Below are 25,072 nucleotides of genomic sequence, written 5' to 3'. Positions count from 1 at the left end.
CCAGACCATCATGATGACTTCTCTGAGTGACTTCAAAGGTTGTTTTGACCCCCATCACTTTGCCCCCATTACTACACCCATCATCTTATTCAATATTCCTAAATACCATATTATTAAAATATTTGTGCCTGAGGATACAAGAGATAACAAAAAAAATAAATATAGGCGCCATAGCAAAATATCAGACCTCCCCAAATAATTTTATATCCTGGCCCTCTAAATGGAGTGAGTAGACACTTTCCGCACACTACGTGTAAAGTTGAGCATCGTTGGGCACAAATTAGAGTACAGAACCTGGAACAATAAAGACCGACACTGGATGCAAAACAATATAAATTCTTCTACAAATGCCTGTTGTTTTCTGGAGCAATTTACTGTGGACTAATTTCGTTCCTCAACCCCTAGGACCAAACTTCGTTCTCAGTAGAAGAAGTAATAGTGGTAATAAATGCAATTCGATTTGCATCAGATACTAAAAATACTCATTTTTTTCTGTTACAGTGGATACAATTGGCAGCGTTGAGTGAGGCTCGTATATAACAATGTATCTCTGGGTATTATTGTGTGTTATTGCAGCATTTGCAGCAACAGGTAAGTTAATTATAACAGTAGATAATTGTAATATTTGACATATACACTGCATCTATCTAACTAATAGGAATGAGCAGAAAAGTTGAAATTCGGGTTCACTGGGTTCAGCTGGAATTTAGTTAAAAATTTGGTTCTGGACAGGAACCTGACCTTGGACCTGGCATATAAGTCAATGGAAACCTAACCTTCTATCCTTCTATGCTGCAAAATATCTCTAATATGGTCATAGTAAGGGCTAGGGGGCTGCAAAAGGAAGCAAAATGGGGATACGAGTTGGACAATTACCCTGCGAACAAATGTGGATAGGGAATAAATAAAAAAAAAATGATGTGGGGTCCGATCTATTTTTGATAACTGAGCCGGTAAAGCAGACAGCTGTCTGGAGTTATCCGAAAAAGAAGGGTCCCCAAGTCATTTTTTAACATTTATTAAATAAATAATAGAAAAAAATGTGGGCTCTGCCCTATTCTTGATAAATAGCCAAGGTACAGCAGACATCTGGGGGCTGGTATTATCAGGCTGCGAAGGTCCATGGTTATTGGGCCCCTCCAAGCCTAAAAATAGCAGCTCACAGTCACCTCAGAAGTGGCTTATCCATTAGATATTCCACTTCTGGTGTTTTACCCAACTCTTCTTGACTCTACCCAAGTAAAAAAAAAACCACAATCAAATAGGGAAAAATTGTTTATTTGAATACATAGTCATCCACACTTCCTTGTGCACCAATTAATTGCGTAAAAAACCCTAAAAATTCTGACATAATCCAATGGAATAATGTCCCACAACACTATTTCAGTGGAGCTTTGGTCTGCGAACTTTCTCATAACATGGCACCAGAGGACACTGCCGGTCAGTGGGAGATGTGGAATTTCTCATGTTCATAACCGGCAAGGGCGTATGGAGCCTCGCTCTAAGAAAGTTTGCAGAGCAAATCTCTGTAGGAATCGATGGATTTCGTGGGACATTACACCATTGCATTAAGTCAGAATGTCCTGATTTCTTTTAATTAATAAATTGGTGAATGAGTAAGTGTGGGTGAGTCTTCATTCACCAATTGGATTATATCAAAACTTGAACGATTTTTTGGTGTTTAATAAATTGCTGAATAAAGGCGTGGCTGAGAATGTTTATTCAAATTAAAAAAAAAAATACAGTGGGTGTGTTTTAAGCTCTATACTTACTAGGTTAGTAATGGGGGTGTCTGATAGATGTCTATCCATTACTAACCCCTGGGCTTCATGCCAGCTATCAATTCACAGCTGACATCAACCTCAAAAGTTATATCTCAATTGCCATACAACAAGGCAATCAAGAAGAACATCTGATGGATGTGCCACTTCTGGGGCAGCTGCGGGGTGTATTTTTAGGCTGTGAAGGGCCAAATAACAATGCAACTTTCAAGCCTGATGATACCAGCCACCAGCTGTCTACTTTACCTTGGCTGGGGATCAAAAATAGGGGGAACCCCTCATTATTCTTTAAAAAATCACTTATTTATTTACTTCCTAGCAGCGATCTGGGAGTCAGAGATGTGTTCAGACATCTTCCCCCATGCTGTTCCCATTCCACTTTAGCAGTATTTCCATCCATTTCAACGATTTTCCAGCCCCCCAACCCTCCTGTGAATGTCTGCCCAAAAAATGCTCTAGTTCCTCATTGACTTCCATTATACTCTTCACTCAAATCAAGCTCATCCGAGTGTCATCCCTGCTCGATTAGAGTAACAAGCGCTTGAGCAGTTTGGTACTCGCTCATCACTAGTTGCCTTTATTTCTGGGTACATAAAGCTAGTATAGAGGAGGTATACACGGCATTTTTTTAATGATGTGAGCTTCCCTTAGAGGTTCAAGGCTGGAGCTCTACAAGGTTCTGGATATTCATTAAAGGATCTATAGGTGATAGAAGGGGCATAACTATAGTGGGTGTAGGGAACACAAACACACCCAAAGTCTAGAGCCAAAGGGGTTCCAAAATGTCCTTAAGGAGAGACTAATGATACTAAAAACCTGTGATAATTGGGGGCACCATTGAAGATTTTCCATTGGGCATAAGGGCTTCAAATTACACCCCTGCAATATAGAATATGGGTTCATCCCTATTAAGTCACAAGTAGCCAGAATGTGAATTGTTGTGGGTGGGAACCACAAATAACTGAACGTCATAGTAGAGTTAGAAGATCATGTACTATGTTCCTCACCCACAAAAAAAATGGAAAATAATAATTTAACAGGTTGTTGTGCATTTCATCGAGTTGATTAATGTTTTAAAAATTGTGTCACCTGTATCCTGAGGCCCATTCATTCTGGTATAGCTTAGAGTTGCCTCGTTCACTCAGATATAGATACTCCTAAAGACTCAAACTTTGTGTTATGACCTTGTGCAACCATGACGCATGGCCTGACACAGCTATGTGCAGCGTTCCTGAGGAATCTAAGCCCATTCGTCATCGTCAATGACCTTCATTTCACTAATATTCTTGAGTTGTCAAGTAAACAGATCATTGTCTTGTACAATCAAGGAAAAGAATTTGAAAATATCCAAAAGCATTGAGGGTCAGTTGGAAGAATATTTAATAAGTTCAAAGTAAAGGGATCACCGGCTTGACTACCGGGATGTGGCAGAAAGAAGAAGCTGTCACCGGCTGCCACTTGAAGGGGCATTTGGTCGAAAATGGTCTATTAACTGCAAAAAAACTGCAACAAGGTTTGGTGGCAGAAGACACTATTGATATAGTTTACACCATTAGTAGCATATGAAACATTGACGTTCTTTATCCTTTACTGCAAAACGTCAACTCTACTGACCCAAATCTGCAAGAAATTATCTGGCTCCAGTATACTCAGAACTGTAAAAATCAACCATTGTAACTTTTCAGACCTATGAATTAGTACATCTAAAGGAGCAAACATGAAGCATAGCCTAAAAAGAACTCCCTGTACAGATGCACATGGAGTGGCTCTGTGATGCCTACAGTGAACCATGGTGGTGGATCATTGATTCCTGGAGTGAATCATGGTGGTGGCTTGTTGATGCCTACAGTGAACCATGATGGTGGCTCGTTGATGCCTACAGTGAACCATGGCGGTGGCTCCTCAATGCCTACAGTGAACAATGGCAGTGGCTCAGTGATGCCTACAGTGAACCATGGCGGTGGCTCCTCGATGCCTACAGTGAACAATGGCAGTGGCTCAGTGATGCCTAGAGTGAACCATGGTGGTGGCTCTCGGTGCCTACAGTGAACAATGGCGGTGGCTCATTGATGTCTGGAGTGAACCATGTTGGTGGCTTGTTGATGCCTAACAGTGAACCATGATGGTGGCTCATTGATGCCTACAATGAACCATAGCTGTGGCTCCTCAATGCCTCCAGTGAAAAATGGTGGTGGCTTGATGATGCCTACAGTGAATCATGGTGGTGGCTTGTTGATGCCTGGAGTGAACCATGGTGGTGGCTCAGTGAGAGTCTAGGGCCACTTTGGTTTACTGGCAGGGGAACCTGTAATGGACATTAATATTGATTCAATGAAGTATCAGGAAATTCTAAAAATATAACATTGTGCCTTCCATGAAAAAAATCTTGGACGACTTTGAACCTTCCAATAGAACAATAATTTCAAGAATACATCAAAGTAAACCAAATCTTGGCTTCAGATGAAGTCCTAAAAGTTTCTGGAGTGGCCGTCAAAGTCCCCTGACTTGAACCCCATAGATAATAGTTGGTTGAATTTAAACAAGGTATCCACAAAATGCAAAATTCAGACTATTAGTGACCTGGGGGCCATTATCAATGAGGAATGGGCTAAGATTCTTCAAGAATGCTGCCAGAAGCTGGCATCTGGCGAAACATCAGCATTTCCTTCAGGCACAGGTGTAACTGCAATAGGTTCAGGGATTGCAATCGCACCTGGACACTAGAGCCTAGTGTGCCCAAAAAGTCACTTATCCATAAAAGAAAAGACCAGTTTTATTAAAGACTTGCAATAGTTGGGTGCCCTGTTGGAGCTTTTGCTTTGGAGCCCATGAGCTTCAAGTTACACCACTGGCTACAGGTTATAAAAGCCTAAGAGCCTATACTAAGTGCTAAAGAGGCAGGTCATGAAGGGGTGAATATTTCTGAGATTGCCCTAGCAGTAACGGTATTATTGTTTGTTGACTTTGGAGAAATCACTTAGTTGGGTTGAGCTATTTGCATTGTTTGGTGAATTCTTGGTACTGTATCCGCATTATTCTCTAAGCCTAAATCATTCATCGATGGTCGGGTAAACAGTAGCAGACTAAGAAAATAGCTGAGCAATGTTTGAGTCAAGAATAAAGATATCCATCAACACCATTAAATTGGTCAAAAGAACATCAATGAAGTAATCGATGGTTGACTTTCGGTCTTCTCCATTATGGTTGGTCACTAAAGACTATGAGTGAACGATCTGCAGCCTAGGGATCTGATGCCAACCACATGTCATTCTGAGCTGTGCCAACCATGCTGGTTTGTCTGGTCGCTTTGAGGAAAGACAAGTGGTAGGGTGAAGAAAAGCTTGTTAAGTACTAGAGTTTAACAAAAATGATTTGCAGGACCCCAGTCAAACTGATAGCCCATGGAGTACTGTGCACCTCCTACTAGCTATGACATCACAGGTACCTCTTTTAACTTGAATGTTACTAAGACATTGTTATATTGGCGCGCAGCCTTGCTACCTAGTAATCATAAGAGGCGCCAGGATGTATTAGTTAGTATGAGGTTTGCAGTACTCTTTTCCGGTGGCCATGGATTATCATCATTGCCAGGAAAACCATGGTCCTGTGAATAACTGTTCTCTACTTGTCATATGTCTAGGACAGGCTCAGGGCTAAATTTTTCCTTACCATCTGAGACCATGCACCTTAAACGGGTTTTTTCCTTCAGGCACTTGAAGGGTTAACTCTTCTTCTGGTGTAGTAGCAGTTCTGCTCAGCTGTCAGCAGTTAAAAGCTTCCAGCCTGGATATAAGCCCTCTGAATACGGAAGAGTTTGTGGGTTATTCAATTCAGTTTGGAGCTAGCCTGGAACAGAGAGGACATGGTTTGCTGCTGCTGTTTGCTGTCTATTGTGGTTTGTTCGAAAGTAGTCTGTTTTTGTTGCTTCTACCTTTCTTTTGTTACCCCCTTCCCGTCCACCCTTGATTACTATGGTGTAGGTTTTAGGTGTGCATGAGTTTTTATTTACCCCTGTCTGATGTTCATTGTTCCTGGGGTTTTGGGGATTTTCATCCTGGTCAGTCCCCTGGGTGGTGGGTGTAGTGTGGACTTTGTCATCAAGACCCGGCCAGGACAGGAGTCAGGGACAGGTTTGGGGACCAGACTCCCTACCTTCAGGGACAGGTTGGGGGCCTCTCTACGTTCAAGGGTACCTCTGGGTTTGAGGGTGAGCTCCGGGACCCAAGACTTAAGGTAGGCTTTACACTCTGCGATATCGGTACCGATATTGCTAGCGAGTGAACCCAGCCCCGTCGGTTGTGCGTCACGGGCAAAACACTGTCCGTGGTGCACAACATCGCTAACACCCGTCACACGGACTTACCTGCCCTGCGACGTTGCTCTGGCCGGCGATCTGCCTCCTTTCTAAGGGGGCGGGTGGTGCGTCGTCACAGCGACATCACACGGCAGCCGTCCAATAGAAGCGGAGGGGTGGAGATGAGTGGGACGTAACATCCCGCCCACCTCCTTCCTTCCGCATTGCTGGTGGACACAGGTAAGGAGATGTTCGTCGCTTCTGCGGTGTCACACATAGCGATGTGTGCTGCCGCAGGAACGACAAACAACCTCGTTACTCACCAGACAACGATATTTGGTGTTTGGACGACCTCTCCAAAACCAACGATTTTTACCACTTTTGCGATCGTTGTAGGTCGCTCGTACATGTTACACGCTGCAATGTCGCTAACGACGCCGTATGTGCGTCACAAACACCGTGACCCCAACGATAAATTGTTAGCAATATCGCAGCGTGTAAAGCAACCTCTAGGGTCTGCATAGGGTTTCCCATGGTCCATGGCCATCCATTACACACCCACCATGACACTACTCTAGACATTTCTAATGGAGAACTATGTTGTTATCTGCGTGTACTCCATATATGAGCAGATTGTGTACAGTATCTTCTGACACTCCAGTAAGAAAATAATGAGATGAATGTCTGGTATGACGTGAGCTCAGAAACTCAAAAAGTTCATCCTTGCTAAAATGTGCACCATGATAAGGGTGACCTTTATTGTGCCAAACAGTTGGGGAAAAATATTGAGATTGTATCCAATTTTGGGGATATAATCGATATATGCTCGAAATATCTCAGATGATAATACCTACAGTTAGGTCCAGAAATATTTGGACAGTGACACAATTTTCGCGAGTTGGGCTCTGCATGCCACCACATTGGATTTGAAATGAAACCTCTACAACAGAATTCAAGTGCAGATTGTAACATTTAATTTGAAGGTTTGAACAAAAATATCTGATAGAAATTGTAGGAATTGTACACATTTCTTTACAAACACTCCACATTTTAGGAGGTCAAAAGTAATTGGACAAATAAACCAAACCCAAACAAAATATTTTTATTTTCAATATTTTGTTGCGAATCCTTTGGAGGCAATCACTGCCTTAAGTCTGGAACCCATGGACATCACCAAACGCTGGGTTTCCTCCTTCTTAATGCTTTGCCAGGCCTTTACAGCCGCAGCCTTCAGGTCTTGCTTGTTTGTGGGTCTTTCCGTCTTAAGCCTGGATTTGAGCAAGTGAAATGCATGCTCAATTGGGTTAAGATCTGGTGATTGACTTGGCCATTGCAGAATGTTCCACTTTTTTGAACTCATGAACTCCTGGGTAGCTTTGGCTGTATGCTTGGGGTCATTGTCCATCTGTACTATGAAGCGCCGTCCGATCAACTTTGCGGCATTTGGCTGAATCTGTGCTGAAAGTATATCCCGGTACACTTCAGAATTCATCCGGCTACTCTTGTCTGCTGTTATGTCATCAATAAACACAAGTGACCCAGTGCCATTGAAAGCCATGCATGCCCATGCCATCACGTTGCCTCCACCATGTTTTACAGAGGATGTGGTGTGCCTTGGATCATGTGCCGTTCCCTTTCTTCTCCAAACCTTTTTCTTCCCATCATTCTGGTACAGGTTGATCTTTGTCTCATCTGTCCATAGAATACTTTTCCAGAACTGAGCTGGCTTCATGAGGTGTTTTTCAGCAAATTTAACTCTGGCCTGTCTATTTTTGGAATTGATGAATGGTTTGCATCTAGATGTGAACCCTTTGTATTTACTTTCATGGAGTCTTCTCTTTACTGTTGACTTAGAGACAGATACACCTACTTCACTGAGAGTGTTCTGGACTTCAGTTGATGTTGTGAATGGGTTCTTCTTCACCAAAGAAAGTATGCGGCGATCATCCACCACTGTTGTCATCCGTGGACGCCCAGGCCTTTTTGAGTTCCCAAGCTCACCAGTCAATTCCTTTTTCCTCAGAATGTACCTGGCTGTTGATTTTGCTACTCCAAGCATGTCTGCTATCTCTCTGATGGATTTTTTCTTTTTTTTTCAGCCTCAGGATGTTCTGCTTCACCTCAATTGAGAGTTCCTTAGACCGCATGTTGTCTGGTCACAGCAACAGCTTCCAAATGCAAAACCACACACCTGTAATCAACCCCAGACCTTTTAACTACTTCATTGATTACAGGTTAACGAGGGAGACGCCTTCAGAGTTAATTGCAGCCCTTAGAGTCCCTTGTCCAATTACTTTTGGTCCCTTGAAAAAGAGGAGGCTATGCATTACAGAGCTATGATTCCTAAACCCTTTCTCCGATTTGGATGTGAAAACTCTCATATTGCAGCTGGGAGTGTGCACTTTCAGCCCATATTATATATATAATTGTATTTCTGAACATGTTTTTGTAAACAGCTAAAATAACAAAACTTGTGTCACTGTCCAAATATTTCTGGACCTAACTGCATTTATTGCCCTCAAAACCGATCGGGTTCTACATACCTTCTAGAGACAATCAATCATTGCCGATCATTGACAAAATCTCTGTGGTCCAACCAATGCACCAATGTTTATGGGTATGTATCATCTTTTTGTTCTTTTTAGGTGATTGCTTGCAGTGCATATCTTGTAGCATAGAAAACTCAGATTCCTGTTCAAGCACAAACACTGAAAGCTGCCTCGTTGGCCAAGTGTGCGCGTCTCAGTCTACGTTGTCTATAAAAAGTAAGTCACAGAATGTTTATTTTAATGAATTGTATCATGTTCGTTATAGAAGATTGACGAGAGTCCAGACAACAGAAGGTACCATCGATGAACAATATTTTGGCTTGTGGTGGGAGATCGTTAACGTACCACTCCTGGGAAATCCCGGGATCTGTGCCTGGATATTGGAGGGCAATAAGTGGCATCTAGGTAAAAATCCACCATCGAGGTCCACTTGAATAAAATTGTTGGGTGGTTTTCAGCATAATAAAGCCTTGACAACACACCACTAGTGATATAAAATAGCATTCTAATTTTTACCCAAGTGGATCTCGTTGTTGGATTAAGTTCTCCAATATTTCATTATACCCCCCACTTGCACACACCTTCTTTTTCATCATAGCCCACAGTGAAGCAAGCAATTTATGAGCATAATAGGTGTATTTCAAGATACCATACAGTTTGTACACCAAGTGCCTCTGTTCTTTAAGGCCTCTTTGGCAGATATGTTGTCACACTTAGACAAGGAGTTCTTCCCGGCTCATGGCGCAACACAGAAGTTACAATGGGGGATGGAAAATGGTAGAAAGGCCCTTATGATAGGGAGAGAGTAGACAAGTCACCACCTGCCACTATTCTGAGTCTGCACCCTGAGTGCCTAAATGTTCTTAAGTGGGTTCTTCCCCATGCTGCCATCACATGCCTAGTCCCTAGCTTCCTCACCAGTTACCCTGGCTAATGCGAAGGCCGGTGAGTACACTAGACATCACTACTACTGTAATAAAAATCAAAAAAGGTCCGTGAAGCCTCTGTTAGGAGTCTCGACACAGAAAATAGCCAGATATCCCTCCGGGAAGGACCTATCCAAGGAGTGGTCTTTTTAGGAGACCACTATAACCACCATATTAAGTAGCCCTTTTAGTCAATATCCAACTCTTTGACGAGTTTAAAGATATGACAAGGGAAATACCAAGGCCAGGTATCCATCCACAGACAGCTGTTTCGGGGTGTTTCCCCTCATCAGTGTGGATTAAGATTCTGGCCAGGTGGGAGCAATGCCTAGTAGACCAACAAGACAAAACAATCACTGATCTCGGGGAGACCAGCCAGAGAATACACTGCCGGCAGCCAACAAAGGCGCTAAAAACAGTGAAATCCTAGGTGCATTGCTCCCTGGGAAGTATGCAAATGAAAAAAGGTCCATGGAGCCTCTATTAGGAGTCACTACACAGAAAATAGCCAGATATCCCTCCGGGAAGGACCTAGCCAAGAAGTGGCTCTTATTAGACCACCATAACCACCATATTAAGTAGCCCTTTTAGTCAATATCCAACTCTTTGACGAATTTAAAGATATGACAAGGGAAATTCCAAGGCCAGGTATCCATCCACAGACAGCTGTTTCGGGGTGTTTCCCCTCATCAGTGTGGAGTAGGATCCTAGCTAGGTGGGAGCAATGCCTAGTAGACCAACAAGACAAAGCAATTACTGATCTCGGGGAGACCAGCCAGAGAAAACACTGCCAGCAGCAAACAAAGGGTTAGGAGTCTCGACACAGAAAATAGCCAGATATCCCTCCAGGAAAGACCTAGCCTAGGTATTGCTCCCACCTAGCCAGAATCCTACTGGATTCTGACTAAAAGGATAGTTGAATGTTGACTAAAAGGGCTACTTAATATGGTGGTTATGGTGGTGCCCTAAAAAGAGCCACTCCTTGGAGGGATATCTGGCTATTTTCTGTGTCAAGACTCCTAACAGAGGCTCCACAGACCTTTTTTGATTTGCATACTTCCCAGGGAGCAATGCACCTAGGATTTCACTGTTTTAAGTACCTTTGTTGGCTGCCTGGCTGGTCTCCTCGAAATCAGTGATTGCTTTGTACTACTGTAAGAAAACACAGGAGAAGAAAGACAAACAGGGGGAATTAGACAAAAAGATATGCACTAACTGCTGCAGCCAAACACCAGGGCTGCAGGAGACAAGAGATCAGCAACATCACTGCTGCAGCCTTACACCAAGGCTGCAAGTGGCAAGGCTACAAGTGGCAAGGCTACAAGAGCTTCAATAGGCTTCCTCCTTGAACATTGCCAGTTCAAATTGATTTCTCTTTTTGTCACCAGCATCAGAAGAAGGAACATGTGACTGCTTAAAGGAAATGGGAGTGGTCACAAACCGGTAATAGCTGAGATGAGCTAACAAGAAGCTACCACCAAGGAAAGAGTTCTTAACCCTTGCTATGCCAAAAGAAACCAAATGTGTTTAATAACCAGATTCTCACAAGGCAATGTGAGATTCAGATCCCAAATGTGTCAAACGTCTCCCGGGGACAAGAGACCCTCATGACAAATGTGTAACAATTAATTTTGTGGTTCCTCACACTGACTGGCCTCTCTCTACAATCCATGTTTCTCCAAGATCAGATTGGACCCCGCAGATTTTGGGGTACAATATGCACAGACCAGAAGGTGTCACTAATCAGTCCTGCCCTTTATCTATCAACTCTTGCTCTTTGGCTACTTCTACTGTTTGTCTTCTGTAATCGGCACCATATTTTCCTTGACTTCAGTCTTATCATATTTTCCATTTTCCTCTGCTTCACATTCCTTCGACAACCAGATTCTCCCCTACAGTACCCTCTAGCACAGGCTACAAGTTCAATCCTTTATTTACAATGAAATAAAGTGGAAGTGGGACCTCTTAGCTCCATCAGGCTACCAATTCATAATACTACAGTCTTAACATCGTGCTATTGTGCCAACCCGGTGTTGGTCGGGCTGCTCGGGTCCAGGATCATGGTGGCTCGAAAGGCCCGGACCCGGCTTGGTGGAGACTTGGATCTGTGAAAAAGGGGGGTGTTTCCAGGTGATAATTTTGTGACGCCACCTTTGGGTTGCGGTAAGCGTAGTACCACCGCTGCTGTAAGCAGTACCGGGGCAGATAGAGTTAGGCAGCCTGATGTTAGTCCCTCCACAGGTAGGGATGGCCCCGGGCTCAAGGGTGTTGGTGATTATTTGGGAGCGCAGGGTGCAGGGGATCAGACTACTTACTGTGGGTAGTCATGCTGCTGGATGAGGATTATAAAGTAGACACGCACGCTGCAAGTAAACAAAGTTCTCTGTGTGCCACAGTAACTACGGGGAGCCCGTCCAGATGTCCGCTCCCACTGGTGTCACTTGATAGTCTGGAGCCCACCTCCGTGCACAATTTAGTTGTCTCTGTGGTCCTGTGGCTTGAAGCTGTAAGGGCCCCGCTCACTTTGGTAAAGTGTAGCTGTGCTCTTGAGGGCTGGCACTTGGGACTTCAGTGGGCTGCTTTTGGCTGGAAAACCCTGTCCCTCGCGTGGTGCTGATTCCCCCAATCTTTGAGCTCTGTGGAAAGGTCCCTGAAGGTCTCCTTTCTCGGCAGATCAATTTTCAGGACATTGAACCGGCTCCTGACCTAGGCTCCTGTACCCCGTCATGCTCGGTACCGGTCAGTTTCTTTTGGGCTTGCTGGTGCCGACAGTCCTCTTTGACTATGTCTGTCGCACCTCTTTCCAATGTCACTGCCACCGGTGCCCGACTCCTCTGGCCCTGGATCACTGTCTGTGACCGAACCACGATCTAGCTCCCCGGGAGCTCACTCTCCCCAGCCCCTCTTTCCTTGAGGGCTCTCACTACTCTCCTGTCCTCTCCTCAACTCCTCAACTCATTCACTTCCCTTCCACCAGTCTGCCTGACCCCTAGGTGGGTGGCCCTTTTCCATCTAGACCAACCCACTGGTGTGTCTGAAAGGTCATGATGTGAGGTGTTGATTGGGATTTGTGGTGTTGTTAGTAGTGACACCGGTTTCTTAGGGACCTGGAACCATGGGGGGTAGGCCCTGCACCCTGGATAAGGATGCAGTACCCTGTGGCACCCTGATATACTCAGGGGCACCACACTATCACCAGGCTCAACAGATTGGTGAGATGAAGGAGTTCACTTTGGAGTGTTTCTATATTTTTGTAGATGGAGAAATTTCCCAGAAGTTTAAAAGATTCTGCGCTCCACAAAGTGAATGCAATGTGAATGGATCATTTACCTACTACAACACCTCGGAGAGAATCGCGACCACATGTTGCTTCAACGACTCGTGTTCTTCAGAAAAGCCCAAAGGTAGGTAGACAAAGGGGTTCGTAAGTCGCTCATTGTAAAATCCATAATCATATCAAAGGGATGCAACACAGACCCGACACTATATGTTGCTTAAAGGGTAGCACTTAAAGAGTTCTTCGTAGAAAGCTAGTAGAGAAGCTCAATCTTCCTGCCATCCTTCACCTCAACAACACTCGTAAAACTCATTTTGGTGCACAAAAATGTTTAATATATTGAGATGCTCTCCTAATAGACACCCACTATTATTGAGTGAGTAATTCTTCTTCATCAGCATTCTGTCAGCACTATAAGTGCAGGAACTTCCTTTATCTTTCTTCCGATCATGCATTGCTCTTACCACTGTCCATTCCCAACAATTCCTAGAGACCATGACCCACCCCACATATCCTGTAAACCATGATGACATCTTCAGACTTCCTATCATGCATTGCATTGACTACGGAATTGTCACGGGGTCCTTCTCCGATATCACGCAATCAACAGAGCGAGAGATGATTGAACAATCCAACGATCCTTTATTCCTTGCAAATCAGAAAATCCATAAAATAATCCACCAAACAGAGGGTAAAGTAGTCTAGTAATGGAATAAATGTCCATAGGATCAGTCACAATCTTCCAGCAGTTCTTTTCTAGGGAAATTGAGGTTTCTCAACGGCTCTCTGGGGTGCTGCCTGTAGCCGCAGCTTCTCCCGCAGAGGATGAATATTCCTGCTTCTCTCTTCTCCTTCTCAAGCAGACTGAATAATCTCCATGGTAAACAGAGAGTTTGGGTGGATTCCAGGTCCCCTCCCCTAAACCAAGGGACAGAAGCACTGCAGGAGGTTATAACCCTGCAGACAGGACAAATAATACATAGAATGGACAGAGCACCATGCCTAAAATACGAACCTACACAAAATGATACACAACCCACCATATTTCACCATCACATCTGTAAACCATGATGACACCTTCAGACTTCACATTATGCATTGCTCTTACCACTGTCCATTCCCAACTATTCCTAGAGACAGACTACGACCCACCACACATATTCTGTAAACCATGATGACATCTTCAGACTTCTCATCATGCATCACTCTTACCATTGTCCATCGCCAACCATTCCTAGAGACAGACAATGACCCACCACACATATTCTGTAAACCATGATGACATCTTCAGACTTCTCATGATGCATCACTCTTACCATTGTCCAACCCCAACCATTCCTAGAGACAGACAATGACCCACCACACATTCTGTAGACCATGATGACATCTTCAGACTTCTCATCATGCATCACTCTTACCATTGCCCATTCCCAACCATTCCTAGAGACAATGACCCACCACACATATCCTGTAAACCATGATGACATCTTCGGACTTCCCATCATGCATTTCTCTTGCTACGGTTCATTCTCAACTATTCCTGGAGACCAACCATTACCCACCTCACATATCCTGTAACCCATGATAACCTCTTCAGACGAGGATTACACTTGACAACAGGCAGACGTCAGCACTGTAGACAGAAGGGAGACACCTAGTGGTTGTCACTTTGAAGGAAATTTTCAAGGGTAAAGAAATCACCATGATTGTAGAATTAAGCGATTTGCAGTTTGTTTGTTTTTTATCACATTTTCTATCAAGTTGTCTTGAAGTCTAGAAACCTAAATTAGACATTACACAATGCCTTTGGGTGATCTCTTAGTAAACATCATATGTGCATATGATCTACACTGCTTACAAAAATTGTTTTTTAATCCATTTTCTGTTGTTTTGTGTTGTTTTCTTCCCTATTTGTAAAAGTACCAAGTACAACTTTGTTGTCTAATGGAATTATCTGCTCCAAGTGTTCTCTGGCTGGTCCTGCGTGTGGCGCCGATCAGAATATGAACTGTACCGGAAATGAGACCATGTGTCTTCTCATGTCTACGAAGTATATCCTAGGTAATGAGAATATCTATCTATCTCTATCTATCTATCATCTATTTATTTATCTATATATCTATCTAAGCAGAAAAATGGTACAGCCGCACACTGAAATGCCAATATTTTCAACTTTCAAAAAAGATGTTTAGCATATGAAAAATGGCCATTTTACATACCTGCCCAGTAGCCATGTCAAGGCAACCTCAATACACAGCGTCCTACTCTTCCTTTCTGCCTCTGACTTGGTTTTAAAAAATGCTACATCTTTGAGCAAACAATGAGGTTGCCTTGACATGGCTACTGGGCAGGTATGTAAAATGGCCATTTTTCATATGCTAAACATCCGAAAAAAAATGTATTACATCTTTTTGAAAGTTGAAATTTTTGGCATTTCAGTGTGTGGCTGTAACCTTTTTTTGCTTTTCTATGTCATGAACAGATACGCACCTGTTCACAAGCAAGGCTGTCAGTTTCCTTTTTTTTGTTTCTTGTATTTCATAAGGAACCATGTCCGTTAGACTGAATATGCACCCAATCCCCCTTCCTCCATTAGCCACAGGTGCTTTTAATATTTAGTAGTGGGTCTATCTTCGCCCAAACATGTAGATTTTGAAATCCTAGTCGGAGGCAAAAGGGAAAAGTAGGACCCAGTGTAATGAGGTTACCTTGATGTGGCTACTGGCAGATATGTAAAATGGCCATTTTTCATATGCCAATCATCTAAAAAAAATGTATTAGATATTTTTTGAAAGTTGAAAATTTTGGCATTGCTTTGGGCAGCTGTAACCTTTTTTTTCCTTTTCTATGTCATAAACAGATACTCACCTGTTCACATGGAGTGCTGTCAGTCCAGTTTTTTTTTTCTTGTATTTCATACGGAACCATGTCAATTAGACTGAATATGCACCCAATCCCCCCTCCCCTATTAGCCACAGCCTAAACATATAGTTTTTTTTTTTTTTAAAACCCAGTCAGTAGCAGAAAGGAAGAGTAGGACCCAGTGTAATGAGGGTGCCTTGATGTGGCCACTGGGCAGGCATGTAAAATGGCCCTTTTTCATGTGCTAATCATCTAAAAAAAGTAATAGATCTTTTTTTTAAAGTTGAAAATTTGGGCATTTCAGTGTGCTGCTGTAACCATTTTTTGCTTTTCTATGTCATGAACATACGGAGTGCTGTCAGTCCAGTTTTTTTTTTGTATTTCATATGGAACCATGTCCATTAGACTGAATATGTATTCAATCCCCCCCTCCTCCATTAGCAACAGGTGCTTTTATTATTTAGTAGTGGGTCTATCTATGCCCAAACATGTAGATTTTTTTTTTTAAACCCAGTCAGAGGCAGAAAGGATGACTAGGACCCAGTGTAATGAGGTTGCCTTGACGTGGCTACTGGACAGGCATGTAAAATGGACATTTTTCATATGCTAATCATCTAAAAAAATGTATTAGATTTTTTTAAAAGTTGAAAATTTTGGCATTTCAGTGTGCGTCTAATCTTTCTTTTTTATTTTCTAAGTCATGAACAGATACGCACCTGTTCACATGGAGTGCTGTCAATCCTGTTTTTTTTCTTATCTATCTATCAAAAAGTTTACAATCGCACACTGAAATGCCAACATATTCAGCTTTCAAAAAAGATCTAATGAAATTTTTTTGAGATGTTTAGCATATGAAAAATGGCCATTTTAAATACCTGCCCAGTAGCCACGTCAAGGCAACCTCATTATACTGGATCCTACTCTTCCTTTCTGCCTGTAACGCCTGCCTGGATCCACAGACTCAGACGGGCTGTAATGGACAGGCTAGAGGGAAGCCAGTCACCAAACAGGACCCCCAGAACCCTGAAACCCTTTAACCCCTATACAGGGATTTGGAATTACACAGGGCCCTGGAGATCACTACCTGTGGAAGGCTGCAGTCTGAGAGAGTAGTCGTCAGGCAGGGTCAAACCAAGAACTGCGGTATAGGGACAGAATCGGCAGGCAAGGACATAATCAGAAATAGGCAGAGGTCAAAACCGGATCGGGCAGTGAGGTACAAAAACAGCAGGCAGGAGGGTAGTCAGGAAACAATCGGTAATCAGCACACGATATCACAGGACAAAACAGGAGCCAGAATTCTCAGATCTCTGGCAGAGGTCAGCAGACAGGAGGGGAATTAAGAAGAGTGTGGTGTCTTCCCATTGGCTGTAGCTGAATGATGGTACTTCAGCCGGGAGACACCCGCCACCTACAGTCAGCCAGTGGCACTGCAAATCCCCAGGAAACCCAGACCAGTGGATGAGCGGAGACTGCGCCCACTAGTGCCGCTGGCATCGACTCCTCTCCTCTCCACCAGCACTATCCACGGCAGGAACACGGCGGTGATCGGAGAAGAAGTCGATGGAACGGACTCCGGTGGTGACATAACTGCCTCTGACTTGGTTTTAAAAAAACCCTACATGTTTGGACAAAGATAGACCCACTAATAAATAATAAAAGCATCTGTGGCTAATGGGGGAGGGGGCATTGGGTGCATATTGAGTCTAATGGACGTGGTTCCATATGAAATACAAGAAAAAAACAAAACAGGGTTGACAGCACTCCATGTGAACAAGTGCGTATCTGTTCATGCAATAGAAAAGCAAAAAAAAAAAAAAAAAGTTACACCCGCACACTGAAATGCCAACATTTTCAACTTTCAAAAAAGATCTAATGAAATTTCTTTTTTAGATGTTTGGCATATGAAAAATGGCCATTTTACATATCTGCCCAGTAGCCATGTCAAGGCAACCTCATTAAACTGGGTCCTTTCTGCTTCTGTGTTTTAAAAAATCTACATCTTTCAGCAAATAATGAGGTTGCCTTGACATGGCTAATGGGCAGGTATGTAACACCTGTTCACATAGAAGGCGATCAATCCTGGTTTTCCTATCTATCTATCTATCTATCTCGTCATATTTCATGTATACATTTGCAATAAAATCCTTTTTCCCTCCTTCCTTTCAGGCACCCAGACCACGCTATCACTCGTCCGTGGTTGCGCCTCAAGAGGCTATTGCATTAAAAGTAACACATCCCACCCGTCTGCTGAAGGCTATACGGAGATCACATATCAGTGCACCAGTGGAAGTCTCGCTAACAGCACAACGCCTTCAACCGTCGGGTCTTCTACTGCCACAACCCCAAAGAAGTCCGGTGGAACTTGTCGCTGCAGCGTTTCACTGTTGCTGTTTTTCTGCCTTTTTATTTTGCTCATGTAACGAGAAGAGCCCTCATCTGAATATTAATTTAAGACTTTAGGAAATAAAAAGCTGCTTAAGTGTTGAAAAGTAATTTATATGTATTATGCTAAATATTGTGTGATTACCTTGGATTAAAAATCATCTCCATTCTCCATAACTGAGACATTTTACATTTTTAAAGCCATTGGACACTGGAGACTCTTTTAAAGTTGATGGACATCCTGCAGTTTCATGTTGATTGGTTTCCTAATTTAGGAGGGTGCACTTACAAGCTTTTTGCTATGCAGCTTGCAAGCGCAGCTGTGAAGCTCTGAGATTGGCAGGATCACTGGATCAGAAGCCAGCTACTTTTCCGGGGCTTCAGAGACAAAGCTGCCTTTGATTTTAGAATGGGCCCACAAAACCCCACACTGGATAGGCCTCTAAACCCTACCTTGAATGGGTCTCTAAGCCCCATCCTGGATGGACCTCTATACCCCACCCTGGATAGGCCTCTAAACCCCAACCTGGATAGGCCACTATACCCCACCCTGGATAGGCCTCTATACCCATCCTGGATGGGCTTTTATACCCCACCCTGCATAGGCCTCTCTACCCCACCCTGGATAGGCCTCTCTACCCCACCCTGGATAGGCCTCCATACCTCACCCTGGAAGGACCTCTGTACCCCACCCTGGATGGGGCTCTAAATCCCACCCTGAATAGGCCTCTCTACCCCACTCTGGATAGGCCTCTCTACCCCACCCTAGATAGGCCTCTCTACCCCACCCTGGATAAGCCTGTATACCCCACCCTAGATAGGCCACTGTACGTCACCCTGGATAGGCCACTGTACGTCACCCTGGATAGGCCACTGTATCTCACCCTGGATAGGCCACTGTACCTCACCCTGGATAGGCCACTGTACCTCACCCTGGATAGGCCTCTTTACCCCACCCTGGAAAGGCCTCTATACCCCATCGTGGATAGGTCTCTATGCACCACCCTAGATAGGTCTCTATACCTCACCTTGGATATGCGTCTATACCCCACGATGGATGGGCCTCTAAATCCCACCATGGATGGACCTCTATACTCAGCCATGGATGGGCCTCTAAACCAACCCATGGATGGGCTTCTATATCCTATCCTAGATAGGCCTCTATACCCCACCCTGGATAGGCTTCTAAACCCCATTCTGGATGGGTGTGTATAACATGAATGGGCCTCTAAACCCCACCATGAATGGACCTCTATACCCCACTAGGAAAAGGCCTCTAAACCCCACCCTGGGTAGGCCTTTAAACATATTAAAACTACTTTTAAAGCAAATACCAATCTGATATGTACAGGAACTGTCCTCATTTTCATGCAGTGTAACTTGCTATTTACTCTTTTTTGAGTAAGTAGTGCCTCTTTCTGAGCATTCTGTAAGCACTATAGGTGCTGGGACTTCTTTATCTAACCTACTGCCATGACATGTGTACCAGTCCCCACAGTCTCGAGTGGCTGCAAAAAAAGTTTCTTGTTCAACTTATTTTAACAGGATCACTGGTTCTTAAAGAAAGTAAAATAGAGCAAGGTGGACTTGGGACCATGTTTGCAGGAGCAAGATCCCCTTACAGACTGTACAGAAGCCAATAATACCTTTTAAAGGAAACATGCCCCATGGGGGCTCAATTATCCCATCCACCAATTGGAAGGGTTGACATTTTTGTTGTGATACGAATGTTCAAAAAAACCCACAAACTTGTAAATAAATGTGTCTTGACATATTGAAGGTTTTCTTCTCCATTGTCCTACATTTAGCTTGGGGGAAGGGGTGAACTATGAGATCTTGATTTACTATTGTTGTAGAGAAAATATGTGGACGTCCATACATCATACTTTAATATAATGCTGCTAGGCAAAATATACAAATCTGAACATGAGGTTCTTAGTTGAAGATTATGATCAAATTGTATGAGGCCAACTACCACGTCAAGGTAGTAAATCACTTACCTTAATGGTGCGGCACCAAGTGACTATGATGACTCAGTGTCAATAAGAAATATCTGGTCACTTTTGTGGGGATGAACTATTCTTAATTATGCCAAATATATTTTTCTGTTTGGTGAATCAAGGGACATGGGCCATTGTATCCTATGAGATTGTCCAGTGCCCATTTTGTAAGCTTATTTGTGGAATGCCTGCTGATTGAGGATTGCATCAGCCCCCTGCAGTGTACTAGTCAGTAGGTGGCTTTACACACTGCAACATCGCAAACGACATCGCTGTAAAGTCACCGGTTTTGTGGCGTAATAGCGATCTCCCCAGCGACATTGCAGTGTGTGAAACACATCAGCGACCTGGCCCCTGCTGTGAAGTTGCTGATCGCTACAAATCGTTCAGGACCATTCTTTGGTCCTTTGTTTACCGCTGTGCAGCATGATCGCTAGAAAGTTTCAGTGCATAAAGGGGACTTAAAACACTGGAAACGAGTGATGTGTCACAATATCTGTCAATCACTATTCTCTGTCAGTCGGTCTCTCCCTCTCAGTCTCTATTCTCTCTCTGTCGGTCCGTCACTATCTCTGTCCCTCTCTCACAGTCTGTCGGTCATTTTCCCCTCCTCTCTCATACTCACCTATCTCCGATCCCCGGCGCGGCGCTGCACGGCGTTCACACTGCTGTGGCGGCTTTTACTATTTTGAAAAAGCCGGCCGCTCATTAAACAATCTCGTATTCCCTTCTTTCCCCGCCCACAGGTGCCTATGATTGGTTGCAGTGAGACACGCCCCCACGCTGAGTGACAGGTGTCTCACTGCACCCAATCACAGCAGCCGGTGGGCGGGTCTATACTGTGCAGGGAAATAAATAATTAAATAATTTAACAAACCGGCGTGCGGTCCCCCCCCAATTTCAATACCAGCCAGATAAAGCCATACGGCTGAAGGCTGGTATTCTCAGGATGGGGAGCTCCACGTTATGGGGAGCCCCCCAGCCTAACAATATCAGTCAGCAGCCGCCCAGAATTGCCGCATACATTAGATGCGACAGTTCTGGGACTGTACCCGGCTCTTCCCGATTTGCCCTGGTGTGTTGGCAAATCGGGGTAATAAGGAGTTTCTGGCAGCCCATAGCTGCCAGTAAGTCCTAGATTAATCATGTCAGGCGTCTCCCCGAGAAACCTTCCATGATTAATCTGTAAATTACAGTATATAAACACACACACCCGAAAAAATCCTTTATTAGAAATAAAAAACACTAACAAATTCCCTCATCACCAATTTAATCAGCCCCAAAAAGCCCTCCATATCCGGCGTAATCCACGGACCTCCAGCGTCGCTTCCAGCTCAGCTGCATGGAGGAGACCAGAGCAGCAGAAGACACCGCCGCTCCTGTCACCTCCACGCAGCTAATGAAGACAGCCGCGCGATCGACTGAGCTGTCGCTGAGGTTACCCGCTGACACTGGATCCAGCGGTGGATCCAGCGGTGGATGCAGCGGTGGCCGCGGGTAACCTCAGTGACAGCTCAGCTGATCGCGCTACTCACCGCCGCTCCGGTCAGCTCCATGCAGCAACTGAGGTGAGTAGCGCGATCAGCTGAGCTGTCACTAAGCTTATCCACGGCCACTACTGGATCCAGTGACAGCGGGTAACCTCAGTGACAGCTCAGCTGATCGCGATACTCACCTCAGTTGCTGCGTGGAGGTGACAGGAGCGGCGGTGTCTGCTGCAGCTCCTGCCACCTCCATGCAGCAGAGCTGGAAGTGACGCTGGACCATCCTGGATTACGCCGGACATGGAGAGCTTTTTGGGTCTGATTAAATTGGTGATGAGGGAATTTGTTAGTGTTTTTTATTTCTAATAAAGGATTTTTTCAGTTGTGTGTGTTTATTTACTGTAATTTACAGATTAATCATGGAAGGTTTCTCCGGGAGATGCCTGACATGATTAATCTAGGACCTATTGGCAGCTATGGGCTGCCAATAACTCCTTATTACCCCGATTTGCCAACCCACCAGGGCAAATCGGGAAGAGCCGGGTACAGTCCCAGAACTGTCGCATATAATGTATGCAGCAATTCTGGGCGGCTGCTGACTGATATTGTTAGGCTGGGGGGCTCCCCATAACGTGGATCTCCCCATCCTGAGAATACTAGCCTTCAGCCATATGGCTTTATCTGGCTGGTATTAAAATTGGGGGGGACCGCACGCCGTTTTTTTTAATTATTTAATTATTTATTTCCCTGCACAGTATAGACACGCCCACCGGCTGCTGTGATTGGGTGCAGTGAGACATCTGTCACTCAGCGTGGGGGCATGTCTCACTGCAACCAATCATAGGCGCCTGTGGGCGGGTAAAGCAGGGAATATGAGATTGTTTAATGAGCGGCCGGCTTTTTCAAAATAGTAAAAGCCGCCGCAGCAGTGTGAATGCCGTGCAGCGCCGCGCCGGGGATCGGTAAGTATGAGAGAGGAGGGGAAAATGACCGACAGACTGTGAGAGAGGGACAGAGATAGTGACGGACCGACAGAGAGAGAATAGAGACCGAGAGGGAGAGACCGACTGACAGAGAATAGTGATTGACAGATATTGTGACACATCACTCGTTTCCAGTGTTTGACTAGCTAGGTCGTTCTGCAGGTCCGGATCGCTGTTGCGTCGTTGGCCATGTTGGCCTGTTTGATAGCTCACCAGAGACTCACCAGAGACTTTGTAGCTATCCCGGCCAGGTTGGGATCGCTGGTGGGATCGCTGAAAGTCTCAGTGTGTAAAGGGGCCTTGTGTCTTTTGGTTGACAATTGAACTAACAAATAATGAGAGATTAGCCATGATTATCTTCCCCCAATCATGTGGGACACAATGGCCTGAAATAAGAGCTTAGGAATATAAAAAAGGCCTGCTGATATCCCCAGTGATTCTACAGGACTTGAGCCTATGGATTCGGCAGTAGGATTACAAACCTACTTTACTGCCCAACACTGAGACCAAAAGTGATTTTGAGAACCCAGGTTGAAACAATCCGATGCCCACATTCCTTGCTGTGCTCGGTCAGCTTCCTAAGATTGCCACTATCTCCTCTCAGTGGGTGCCCTCCAAAAGCAAAGTGTTGCTGGCTTGGGTAATTAGCCCTGGATACCCCGAAGTCATGGAGGTTCTAATACTTGGAAATTCATGGAAGGCTGAGACTCTGTCACTTGCACCATCTTGTGTCCTTGCTGGAAATGTACTATCTGTTGTTGACTGTTGGTGACCCAATGAAGTCTAACCAGAGAGTGGTTCCTTCACCATGTGTTGTCTGAGTAGTTCTCTGCCCACAGGTAGGGGCACTCATTAGCATGAGCCAAGGGTCATGCGGTCTTTCTAAAGACTGCCAGGCCAGTAGGCAAAAGCACCCCTGAGCCACTTGCCTCCAGAGTAATGACCACTGTTGAAATGAAAAAGCACCAGCAGGGGGAGTGATCTGGTGCCCCATAGTACCCATGCTGCAAGGTAAAGCTCACATAGCGCTGGGTCACTACCCCACACAGGCACATCAGCACATAAGCAATGGCCACCACACACCACCAGCACTAAGTGAATTGATCTAAAAAAATCACCTTTAACATTGTAAGGCTCACTGTCATGAGAGCTGCTGGCTCCTGCAGGATTAAGTCTGGTGGGCAGGGCTTGCTCTGTAGTGCCTCACTCCGGAACTCACGCTGCTTTATCTTGGAGTGGTTCCCCCGGTAGTGCTGCCAGTGATAGCTCCTGTATTAAAATGTGCACTTCTGGTTTTGTGAGTTTCCTGATCTATCGTGCTACCCAGCTGACCTTACCCTGGCCTCCGTCTCATGTGTTTTGTTTGTCTTCCCTGTCTTCCTGACCCCAGTCCCATCCTCCGTCCCGGTCACTACTCTGACTGATCTCCCGGCTTCTGACTCCGTTGATATTACCTGACCTTTGCTCTGCTTCTAGCTTTGGTACCTACGTACTCTCTACATACATACTCTCTCAGCTTCTGACTCTCATGCTACCCCCCGGTTTACAACCTGCGCATACCCCCTGTTCTGACGTGACCTCCTTGCACTGACTCTTCTTTCTGACTATTCATTCTCTGTGTGTGCGCGCCCCTGTAAGCTTTACTACTGCTTTAGGGAGAGTTGTGTCCACTCGGCTTCTGCGCCCCCCCTGGTGGAATACTGACAATCACCCTGTAAAGGGAGATCTGTTAAGACACTGGTCCCGGTGGCACATGGATCATGGGCATCAATGCAGTTTCCGAGAGGATATTTGGAATCGAAGTCTTGGACTATTTGGAATCTCAGGAGCAGTCATGGAGATGGAGTGGAAACCAGCAGGGAAGGAAGCAAGTAGAAAAAACAGCAAGTACAAGTAATGGAGCAAACCAACATGAAGCATTAGAGTTTCAATGCTAAGAAACAGGTGTATGTCTTAATGGGTCTTATATAGGATTTAGGGGGTGATGACACTGAGTCATGATGGGTAACCTCCAAAACCCAACATTGAGCACAACAGTGGGCAGCAGGACAAAGTAAAGGACAGAAAGCTTGGGATACTCTAGTCAGATCAAAAATACCTGGTTCAAATAGGAGAACCACTAATCCAAATAAAAAAATACGGGATAGACCATGCAACGTCCCAGAGTAGTAGAGAAAAGACATGGACCACACATCTCCAAAAGGATATGTTGATCTAATGCCACTAGGCAAAAACTTACAAAGCTGCCCATGAGGTCCTTAGTTTAACATTCTGGTCAGACTAGGAAGCCATTAACACGTCACAGCAAAATTCTTAGTTGGTCTCTAACCCAAAAGGTGTGGCACCGTGCGGCAGCTCACACCGGTCTTGATAAGGTGTTGTGCTGGAGTCAGATGCATCTTATTCATTAAGTGTGCATGCATCTTGACATTACTTACTCCATTCAAAGATTGGAGTCAGATTTCAAGGGAAGGAAACGCCACAATTTGTTATAAACTAGACGATCTTTTATGCCCCGTCCCTACGCAACT

General features: G+C 44.6%; 1 protein-coding gene across 1 annotated transcript; it reads left to right on the top strand.

Moving 5' to 3' along the window:
- The first annotated feature begins 542 nt into the window (after positions 1-542).
- Positions 543-18,112, top strand: LOC142255713 (uncharacterized). Its single transcript, XM_075327169.1, has 5 exons — positions 543-591; positions 8,721-8,840; positions 12,808-12,954; positions 14,748-14,888; positions 17,859-18,112. The coding sequence occupies exons 1-5, from the start codon at positions 543-545 to the stop codon at positions 18,110-18,112; spliced, it is 711 nt and encodes a 236-aa protein (XP_075183284.1).
- The last annotated feature ends 6,960 nt before the right edge of the window (positions 18,113-25,072 follow it).

Source organism: Anomaloglossus baeobatrachus, chromosome 11 (assembly GCF_048569485.1).
Source record: "Anomaloglossus baeobatrachus isolate aAnoBae1 chromosome 11, aAnoBae1.hap1, whole genome shotgun sequence".
Taxonomy (NCBI): Eukaryota; Metazoa; Chordata; class Amphibia; order Anura; family Aromobatidae; genus Anomaloglossus; species Anomaloglossus baeobatrachus.
The sequence above is the reverse complement of the archived record's forward strand: the minus strand, read 5'-3'. Positions and strand labels throughout refer to the sequence as shown.

Bases quoted from the DNA above. Each gene is read 5' to 3' on its own strand.
- LOC142255713 (XM_075327169.1), top strand. From the start codon at position 543: ATGTATCTCTGGGTATTATTGTGTGTTATTGCAGCATTTGCAGCAACA. The intron at 12,955-14,747 runs GTAGGTAGACAA...TATTTGTAAAAG, and splicing joins TTCTTCAGAAAAGCCCAAAG to TACCAAGTACAACTTTGTTG. The intron at 14,889-17,858 runs GTAATGAGAATA...CCTTCCTTTCAG, and splicing joins GTCTACGAAGTATATCCTAG to GCACCCAGACCACGCTATCA.